This window comes from Xenopus laevis, chromosome 9_10S, assembly GCF_017654675.1.
Source record: "Xenopus laevis strain J_2021 chromosome 9_10S, Xenopus_laevis_v10.1, whole genome shotgun sequence".
NCBI lineage: Eukaryota > Metazoa > Chordata > Amphibia > Anura > Pipidae > Xenopus > Xenopus laevis.
Window position 1 is genome coordinate 88,726,842 of NC_054388.1, and position 10,525 is coordinate 88,737,366.

Sequence of the window (10,525 nt, forward strand, 5' to 3'; positions counted from 1 at the left end):
GAGACCTTGCAAAATTTCACTATACATTGAAATAAATTCAGGGGTGATGTGAAAGGACGTGATAGGGTGAAAATAGTGTCATCAGCAAATAAAGCAACTTTGTAAGTTTTATGGCCTATAGCTATCCCCTGTATTGAAGGGTCTGACCTGACCATTATAGCAAGAGGCTCTATGCAGAGGCTAAAGAGTAATGGCGAAAAAGGGCATCCCTGGCGGGTACCATTGAGTATGGGAAAGTCTTCTGAGGGTTTCAAAAACAAATTTGCTACCGCTTTGAGAAATTTATATGGGAGACCAAATTTTGTAAGCACACACTGAAGGAACCGCCAGTCAACCCTATCAAATGCTTTTTCAGCATCTAGTGACAGAGTGACCGATGGCACCTTCTTTGTTTTAGTAAAGGCCACGATGTTGAATATTCTCCTAACGTTGTCCGTAAACTGCCTGCCCGGGATGAAGCCAGTTTGGTCTGGATGTATTAGTCGGCCTATTACTGTATTAAGCCTATTGGCCAAGATCTTGGCCAGTAATTTGACATCCGTATTTATTAATGATATCGGCCGGTAATTTTCTACATTTGTTAGATCCCTTTCCGGTTTAGGAAGTACCACTATATTAGCTTTAAGCATTTCAACAGGGAATGTGGCTTTTCCATCCAATATTGCATTGAAAAAGTTCGCTAGGTGCTGTGATATATTTTTTGGCTATTTTTTTTATAAAATTGAGAGGAAAACCCATCTGGCCCGGCACTTTGCTTTCAAAGATTTTATTGCCTCCACTGTTTCCTTGATGGTGATGGGGCTATTCAATACATTTTTTTCAATTGTATTAAGCTGGGGAATATCTATATTGTCTAAGAAAGAAGTGATTTAGGAATGCGTATTAGTAGCCTGATTGGTGGTGGTCCCTGAATATAATTCAGAATAGTAATTTTGGAATAGATGTGCTATATGTGTAGAGTCATATGTTAACTACCCATTTTTCTCCTTGAGTGGGTGTAGTGTTTGAGTATTGGCTTTGGGATTGAGTTTACGTGCCAATAGCGTATCGGCTTTGTTAGCTTTATTTTTAGTTTTAGCCCCTGGGTAGATGGGACAGGTGGCTTATCAGGAGGCCTAGAGGTGCGGTGTGACTTGGTGGATGCCCATGTTGAAGCTGATGGGGATATCCATTTTGGGCTCGGCGGCACATTTTCCTCTAATGGTGGAATTCCCAGTGCTGTGAGCAGCTTGTTCTGCTCCTGTAGATTGAAAACTGCAGTTTTCCCATTATGATTAACCAGCAATTAGAATGGGAAACCCCTTCGGTATCTCACTTTATGGTGGTTAAGCAATTCCGTTAGGGGCTTGAGTTCTCACCGTCACTTGAGTGTAATTGGAGATATGTCAGCGTAAAGCTAGACCGCTGTATCATCTTCAAGCTTGGTTTCTTTATTGTAAGTGCTGTGCAATAGTAGCTCCTTTGTCTTGTAATGATGCAGTCTCAGTACAACATCCGTAGGAGCTTCCCCTTCCCTAGGTTTTCCTTGCAATGTCCGGTGAATCCGGTCTATCACAAGCCGTGCAGGCTCCATGTCCGGCAAGATACTCTGGAACAGCTTCATAATAGTTGGTTCCAGGTCTGTGTAGCTTTCAGGCAGGTTTTTAATGCGCAGGTTGTTACGCCTGGAGCGATTCTCAAGGTCTTCCTGCTGTTCCTGCAAAGCGAGTAAATATCTCTTAATGTCTGAGATATCGGCCTCAGTTTGTGCGCAGTATGCTTGGAGCCCTTCCATGGCCTCTTCATTATCTGCTACACGCTCCCAGAGGTCCGTCACCTCTGCAGTAATTTCTTTAACTGTTCTTTGCTGTGAGACAGTTATTAGCTTAGCGAGATTATCATTTAAGTCCTTAAGATCTTGTTTGCTAACCTGGTCCGTCATTTCCAACAGGGACTCTGACGTAGCGATCTCTTCGCCATCTTAGCCGCTTGGGGCCTGATCTTTCCGCTTGAAAAATTCGGCCACTTCGCCGGGTTTATGGCTAGCTCTCTGTTTAGGAGCCATTTGCTCGTGCTAGTGATGAGCTTATTTACTGGTTGGTTATGAAGCGGGTGAACGGAGCTCACAGATCACGCTGCCATTCAGGTAGTCAGCTTGGCCACGCCCCATAGAGCATTAGTTATTTTAAATGGGGTCGGTGACCCCCATTTGAAAGCTAGAAAGAGTCAGAAGAAGGTAGCAAATAACTCAAAAAGCATAAAAAAATATAAAATGAAGGCCAACTGAAAAGTTGCTTAGAACTGGCCATTTTTAACATGCTAAATTTGTAATTTCTCTCAAGACAGCACTTTGTGGATGAATACATCAGGTGAAGCCAGTTTCACATTCCCTCAAGACGCAGAGATAATTCTAATCAGCTTCCTTCCTTTAAGAGGTTACCTGTAGTTTTGAAAAAAAAAACAAAACAGTGTTTACCATATTTCTGTGATGCTTTACAGAGATTCTTTGCAAGTAAGAGGGCAGCCTCCTTCACAGTCTCTTGTGTTCCACAACCATTGCATATAGGGATGGCAGCACTCTTCATGTTTGGTGGAGGGATATTTGGCCAAATCTTATGTGAATCAGTGACTTTATTGTTAGACGGCTGCATGAGAAGGAGAAAGATTTGAAAAAGGTTTAGAACAATTTACTGAAAATATGATTAGTGTTAATTTACACAAATTAACCTTGGTAAGAGTAATATTATATAAGGAAAAAATGCTTCCCTCGATCTTATTTTCCTTAGACTGGGACTGCAGTCACTTCTAGTTGTTTAAGGCAGACACCAACACCAGTTTCTACATACTTCCTAAGAAGACCCACATTAAATCCTTACTTCCCTTTAGAATGGACCTTGCAGGCATTAAGTGTGGAAAAAAATGGACCAGTAGTATCAGGGCAACCCTTTTACAGCCAAAAGAATCTTCCCGAATAAGCCAGTAAAAGTTTTTCAGTACAAGTCCACCTTTAGGCCTGTGGCATCTCCAGCGATTCTGGATGCTTTGACAGCATCATGTGCCCACCCTCTACATGAGATGAGACAAGCAACTGTACACCAAAAAAGGCTGTTTTAAGTCTCTTAAAAATATCAAGTACATAGAGAGAATTTTCCATACACAATAAGCTATGCTTTTGATTAATAACTGGTAAAAGGAAGATAAGTATTAAAATAGCATGCAACTTTCTTACAGAAAAAAAAATATATAATTTCACATACTAATTGCTGTAGTATATTTGGAAAACAAAATATTCAAATTCTGCTACACATGAGTAAAAGCCAAGGAACACCACAATACAGAACCAAGAAAACATTTTTGCTATAATGCTATAATGTATAAAAGGTTATAAATGAATAAAACAAACCTCTTCAAAGCAAACATCACAGAAGTGAGGGCCTTTGAGAAAGACAGAAGGTGGTGCTTTTAGATGCAGAGAACTTGTGCAGAAATGTGACAGGTACTCAGACTGTGCTAGGTGGTTTTCTAGGTGCTGGGGTAGCCCACTGGTGAAGTAGCTAGGAGATGTGCCAAGTGTAGGAACCTGAAATTTGGGGTGGTCACCGTGAAAAGGATTCAAATGAACTTTAGGGTAGCAAGGTGCTGGCTGAGAGCGACACTGGCATGGGGACAGGCGACTTTCTAAACAAAGGCTGGAGAAACCAGCTGAGTGAGGGACAAAGGTGTTTGTACTAGAAGCTTTTTTAAAAGGACTTTCAGGTGCAAATGACAACCGTGGGGCTACCTGGCAGGTAACTGTACTGTTATCTAAGATTGTGTTGGGATGAATAAAACCACCACCACTGCACCGAATATCTGGTGCACAAGAGCTACTACTGGAACAGAGCACACAGCAGCTTACTTTTGGGACTGTTTGATGTTGAACTTCTGGTAGTTTTGGTGGTGGGATTTTAGGAAGGGGCACTGTAGGGAAAATATTTGTACAAGGCTTAAGTGGGGGTGGGGGAGGAGGAATATCCTTTAGTTCCACTTTTGTGTTTGGATGCTCCATGTAATCTTTCTGAAAAGAAAAACAGGAGAGAATTTTATTTAGAAAGGACAAAAGAATAATCGGATTTCCACACAAATACACAAGTCCATAACAGAGTCGGAGGACAAAACAGCGTATTTGTAGCACTGCATTGCTTATGATCCCCAACAACCGGAAATTTATAAAAAAAAAAAAAAAAAAATGGACTTGTATATCAAAATAAAAATAAAACCAAAACAGCTTACTTTATTTAGAAGTTTTTCTGTAATTTTGATATTAAAGTCTAGAATACATCAAGAGTATTTTTTGGCGTGTGTGTGTGTATGGTGGAATAAAGCAAAGCTCCCCAATATGACTTGCACCTGGCATAAAATTATAAGGAGTGCAGGCCAAAATACACAACAGTTTATAATCCTGAGATTTCTTCAACTATTCATGCATTAGTATCACAGTGCACTGTATTAGTAAACAAGAGAATGTTGTCTGAATTCTTGAGAGGACAGATTAGCAGCATCAATAATATGTCAAAAGAAAGATAAGCACATATAAAATTTAGGGATGGGGGGGGGACAAATCACATCTGAAAATAAATGTTAAAACAGCTCCATGAAGGCTTCACAACTACTCCTCCCTCAAGATGTCTGGATTTTTCACTAGGGATGCACCGAATCCAGAATTTGGTTCGGGATTCGGCCAGGATTCAACATTTTTCAGCAGGATTTGGCCGAATCCTTCTGCCCGGCCAAACCGAATCCTAATTTGCATATGCAAATTAGTGGCGGGGAGGGTAATCACATGACTTTTTGTCAATGTTTTCCCCTTCCCACCCCTAATTTCCATATGCAAATTAGGATTCGGTTCGGTATTTGGCAGAATCTTTCGCGGAGGATTAGCCGAAACCAAAGTAGTGGATTCGGTGCATCCATATTTTTCAGCCTTAAATATTTCCTAGTAACAGAAAGGGTTAACACAGCCATAAAGGAGCCTCTGATAAGTGCATAGTGCCAAAGCAAAATTTGTAAAGGTCTGGACAGCCAAATTGTATTCGTTAAAGCAATGGCATGTGATGCAGTTTTGCCAAGCTAAAAAGCAGCAATAAGGCACCCAAATATATCCTTGCTCCTCCGTATAGGAGTACAATTAAAAACACTGTGGGCTAAAAACGCTGAAACCACACCTTGTTACACCATCCTTAGGTTGCATTATTTAAATGAGACATATTGCGTGGAAAAGCAGCTAGGTTGACCTGATGGGAAACGAAGTATGTCTTTGCTTGTGTGACTGCTGGGCTGTAATTGATTATTCCCCTCCTACTGTGCTTCTGGCAGGGACAGTTAAGAAACGCCCACCATTCATCTGAAACACAGACAGGGATCATAGCAGACTTATGGGAAGCTCCAATAAGGAAGCAATTTTTAATTTTTTTTTTTTTTTTTAAAGGTAAACCTATTCTTCATTTTTATTATTTTATAATCAATACAACAAATAACCCGTTCTCCTTTAAATAACCATTTGTCTTTGATTATGTTCACATTTATTACACTGGTAACTATAGGGTATGGTAAATGGTACAGGTGTATGAAAGACACATCATGCGATATCGTTGTTATCATTCAGGTTGCTCCTGGCCCTGACTCCCAAGAGGGACTCCATATTTTGTCAAATTTAGTAGCATTGACTGTAGCTTCATATGATTTTTAAAGTTAATTATTAACCCATTTTTTTTATTAATTCAATATCATCCTGAGGAAGTGCAGTGTACCACGTGAAATGTGTAAATTAGAGGCCAATATGAATTGGCCTCTGATAATTTATACAACTTTTTTTTGTTTTTCATCAGTTATGCTTGTAAGTATACCTAATTGGGATATTTTTTATTCAGCATTAAAAAAACAAAAAAAACAACTTCCCCTATTTTCCTTACCTTGTTGATCAAAGGTTTGAAGATTATATACATTGTGTCTGGCATGTATAGCTCTTATCTATGGTGATTAGGCAATCTCCCCAGAGAGACATATCACCTTCCAACCAATTTGCAGTCACTATTACCTATGGTGTGTGGCTGTGTGCACTAATATAATCCACTTGTCTGGAAATTCTACAACAAGAAGTTTTTTTGTTATAGCACTTTCCTACAAAATTTATTTACAGTCACTGTGGGATGCTTAAAGGAAAAGGAAAGCTACAAAGGCTTTTTATTGTAAATAGATTAGCTGCAATAGTGCAAGCTAGAATGCTATATTTATCCTGTAGAATGTTTTACGATACCCGAGTAAAAAGCTCTAGAAGCTCTGTTTGTTAAGGATAGCAGCTGCAATGTTAGCTTGGCGTTACATCACTTCCTGCCTGAGTTTCTCCCTGCTCACTTGTAGCTCTGGGCTCAGATTACAGCAGAGAAAGGAGGGGGGGGGGGGAAGAGGAGCAAACTGAGCATGCTCAATCCCGGGGCAAGGAGGTTTAAGCTGAAGGCAAGAAGTCTGATACAGAAGCCCATATATACACAATAGAAGGAAAGAAATGCTGTGTTTCTTTTGACAGGGGACTCAGAGCAGCATTACTTTGAGTTTACTGGTATATACATACTGACCCCAAATGTAGCAATTTTTAATGTGAATATTTATAAATAACTTTATTTTTACTATATATAAGCTTTGGGACATATCTTTTGATATATCATTTTTTGCATTGTGGTTGCCTATGGAACTGGGGCATGTCCCTCTGGCTTAACTTGAGATTCACAGGAATCAGCTACATGGATTCCCTATCAGAAATAGAAAAACACATTTTTATTCAGCAGCCCTCCAATTTGCAATTTTAGCCATCTGGTTATCCTAGCAACCATGCATTGCTTTAAATGAGAGACTGGAATATGAATAGGAGGGGGCCTGAATAGAAAGAAGAGTAATAAAAATTAACAACGTATTTGTAGCCTTACACAGCATTTGATCTTAGGCGGGTCAGTGACCCCCATTTGAAAGCTGGAGAGAGTCAGAAGAAGGCAATTAATTCAAAAACTATAAAAAATAAATAATAAAGACCATTGAAAATTTGCTTAGAATTGGTCATACTATAACATCCTAAATGTTAAATTGAAGGTGAACCGCCCCGTGGTTGTTCACCTTCCAAACGCTTTTTTCAATTCAGTTGTTTTTAGATTGTTCCCCGGAAAGACTTTTTTCAATTACTTTCCCTCCCATTATTTATTTTTTACTGTTTTTCCCAAAATCAAAGTTTAAAGTTGAATGTTCCTGTCTCTGGTGTTTTAGTCTGGCAGCTCACTAATTCAGGTACAGACTCTAAACCAGGGGTGCCCAAAAGGTAGATCGGAATCTACCAGTAGACCTTTAGCTGATGATCGGTAGATCTCAAGACACTGTCAACAAACAGCTTGTATAAATCATGATTTCCATTCAGATATTTATTCAAGGTTACATAAGTAATAAATTAGCAATATACAAAATAAATTCTCTCAGAAATCAATATTTAAGTAATATTTTCCATGGAACAGAATGCTAACAATACTACTATGGATGTAGATCACAATGGGACAACATCACTAAAAGTAGACCCTGCATTAGTAAAGTATGGGCACTCCTGCTCTAAAAGGTTACAGTTTTGCAACATTTAGTTGATACATTGCTCAGCAGCATCTCTGGAGTACTAGTAACTATTGTATCAATTCTAACAGCTGCCTGTAATGAAACCCAGAGCTTCTGCTCAGCAGGAACAAAGATGAGAAATGTTTCAACTAAATGTATCCATTTAGAACAGTTTACAGGGTTGGCGACCACCTTCCCAGAGCTGCTTCAGAAGGTGAAAAATGACACTTTACACTTCAATATTAAAAAAACGGTCACACATAGAAAATAGATATTCACTGGAAAAAGTTCTTATTTCTGGTGATTTATCTGAAAACAACTAGTTGTTTGAAGGTGAACCACCTCTTTTAAAGTTTTGGCACCTCCAAGTGAGAGTGACTTTCTTTCTCCTTTAAAGACAGTTCATATTAATGGAGCACCATAGGCATTTTTGAGTTGCACAAGCCAATATTGTATATAACAGACTTTATAACTTGCATAGAAAAGCAGGACTATCGCATTACCAGGTTTCCACCTGTAGAAGGTAAAGGCTGACCAAGTGTAGAGAAGCAGTTTGAGAGCTTCCACAACCACGGTTCCACATTTTTATCTTGCTTCTGAAGCCATCCAACGGATTTACTGCACAGGTTTCCCGTCTCGTTACCTTCCATCATGCAGCCACAGACAACACTTTAGCCACCAATAAGGCCTTTTCCAAGTCATTATTCCTTCCTTTCAAAAAGAAAGATGTGTCATTATAAAGGAAATCATGTTTTTTTGTAACAAACATGGATGAAGTCTTCCAAATCGGCAAATAAAGAATGAAGGGTGCCTTCTGTATTCCATTGCAATGAATGTTTTAAAAGGGTAGTTCTCCAAAATATATATATATATATATATATATATATATATATATATATATATATATATATATATATATATATATATATATATATATATATATATATATATATATATTTGTTTGGTGGGTTTCAAATTATTGTAGCTCACTCAGAAGTTCTCCTACTTAGAATTATAGTGCTAATCTGGTAGTTATGGTTCAGTTTAAAGGGGAAGGAAAGTCTTCTTCCACTTGGGGCTGCAAAATGTTAGGCACTAGTGATGTGTGGGTTGGGATTCCCCGACCCTAACCTGCCCGCATCTGACTTCCGGGTTGCTTTTATAGACTGACCCCGCCCAGCCGACGTCTCAAAAGGGGCAGGACGAGCGAGCGTCTATAAAAGACGAACCAGAGATTTGAAGGTGGCGAAGAGTGCAAGGTCGGCCTGAACCGGCCCGACCAGTGGGTATCAAGCTGGCCTGCACATCATTTTTAGGAACCCCCAAGCAATTGTATTTACTTACCCAAAACCCCGGGCCGGTGCTCCTATCAGCAGAAAACTGCATCGGCCCTTGGGTTCTTCCAGCGATCACTACAAATCAATCCTCTTCTGGATTCTTTCTTCTCGCGGCCGCACATGGGCAGTAGAGTGAAAAGCAAACTTTAACTAAAAAGTTGGCTATTTCGTTCTACTGCGCATGCCCTGAGAAATTTGAAGAAAGAAGAAGCCGGAAGAGGATTGTTCCGTGGTGCTCACTGGAATAACCCCGGCTAGTGCAGTTTTCTGCTGATAGGAGCACCGGCCCGGGGTTTCAGGTAAGTAAATACATTTACATGGGGGTGCCTAACATTTGGCACTCCAAGTGGAAGAAGACTTTCCTTCTCCTTTAACCAGTATGTGCATTGAAAGGAAGACTGGATAAGGAATAGGAGTGTCGGAATGAATAGAAACAGTACACCTGTTGCATACCTCCCAACATTTTGGAAGTAAAAAGAGGGACAAATTTTTTTTGACCACACCCCTTTATGTGGCCACACCCATAATTACCATGTTTGTTTTACAAAATTTGGCAGGTTATGAAAGTTTGAAAATATTTCTCCTTGTCTAAACTGTGTTTTTGTGTCTCAAAATTGCTACAAAGTATATTATTTGCACCTGTTAGCTGTTCTGGGCTCTGTGCTAAAAGCTAATTAAGTGAGAAACTTTGTTTCTTTTTCTGGCTGTTCAGTGCAGAGAAAAGAGGGACTTTCCAGTACAAATGAGGGACTGCGGGTTGAGCTGTCAAAAGAGGGACTGTCCCTCTGAAAAAGGGACAGTTGGGAGGTATGCTGTTGCCTCTCAACAGTACAGCTATTTTTGTGGTTGCAGTGACCTTGCAAATTGTATCACAGGTCATGCTGTATTTCTGAGGGCTGGGCAAGAGGCTGAACTATATAATATTTATCTATCTATCTATATATATCAGCCTGCTTACAATGTTGCATGATTAGATTAAATTTACAATGAATAATGAACAATGAATAATGCTGGGCAAGCCTTGTCACACAACTATAACAGGGGTGTATGCCCTATAGCCTGCCTCCACAGCTTGTAAACCAGTAGGTAGAAGGAACAATACACACCGCTTGAATATGTCCTAAAATGCGTTCCGTACCCACCACACTATAAAAACAGACCGTGCCTGCGCTTTTACATGAATGACAGAATGTAAACCAATAGCCACCCCCTTGCCCATTCACTTTGGGACTCACTCCCCGTTGCGAACGCACCTGGCCCCCCTCTTCTCTCGCGTAGTCCCTCTCACAACATTCTTCTCCTTTGTGCCCCAGCTAAGATCTCCGGCGCACTTCCGGTAGTGGCAAGACGCAGGCGAACGCTTCCTCCCTTCTTCTTCTTTACGCCCCTCCCCTCCCCGCAGATGGTGAGTGATTCAGGGAACCTGGGCGGAGCAAATGAGTTACTTTCAGGCGGCTTCAAAACAGTAGCATTTGTGTCACGTGACACGAGCCAAAGAAAATGAAGGCAAAACAGTGCAATTAAATCACCATTAATTATAATTAAAAGGTTTCATATAGAGGCAGGCTTGGTAAGCTTCTTTA

General features: G+C 40.0%; 1 protein-coding gene across 5 annotated transcripts in view; it reads right to left on the minus strand.

Annotated features, from left to right (window-relative positions):
- Window positions 1-10,368, minus strand: part of marf1.S (meiosis regulator and mRNA stability factor 1 S homeolog) — a 53,781-nt gene extending 43,413 nt beyond the window's left edge. Inside the window, exons 1-4 of one of the 5 annotated variants that reach the window (XM_041579148.1) lie at window positions 10,196-10,368; window positions 8,109-8,316; window positions 3,383-4,036; window positions 2,456-2,624 (exon numbers count right to left, since the gene is read on the minus strand). In XM_041579148.1, the coding sequence (XP_041435082.1) occupies window positions 2,456-2,624; window positions 3,383-4,036; window positions 8,109-8,258 (973 nt within the window). In that variant the 5' untranslated portion in view covers window positions 8,259-8,316; window positions 10,196-10,368. Of the gene's footprint in view, window positions 1-2,455; window positions 2,625-3,382; window positions 4,037-5,183; window positions 5,363-8,108; window positions 8,317-10,195 lie in introns of those variants that run through there. The other 4 variants (XM_018239105.2, XM_018239104.2, XM_018239106.2 and 1 more) reach the window with 4 other exon arrangements.
- Between the last annotated feature and the right edge of the window lie 157 nt (window positions 10,369-10,525).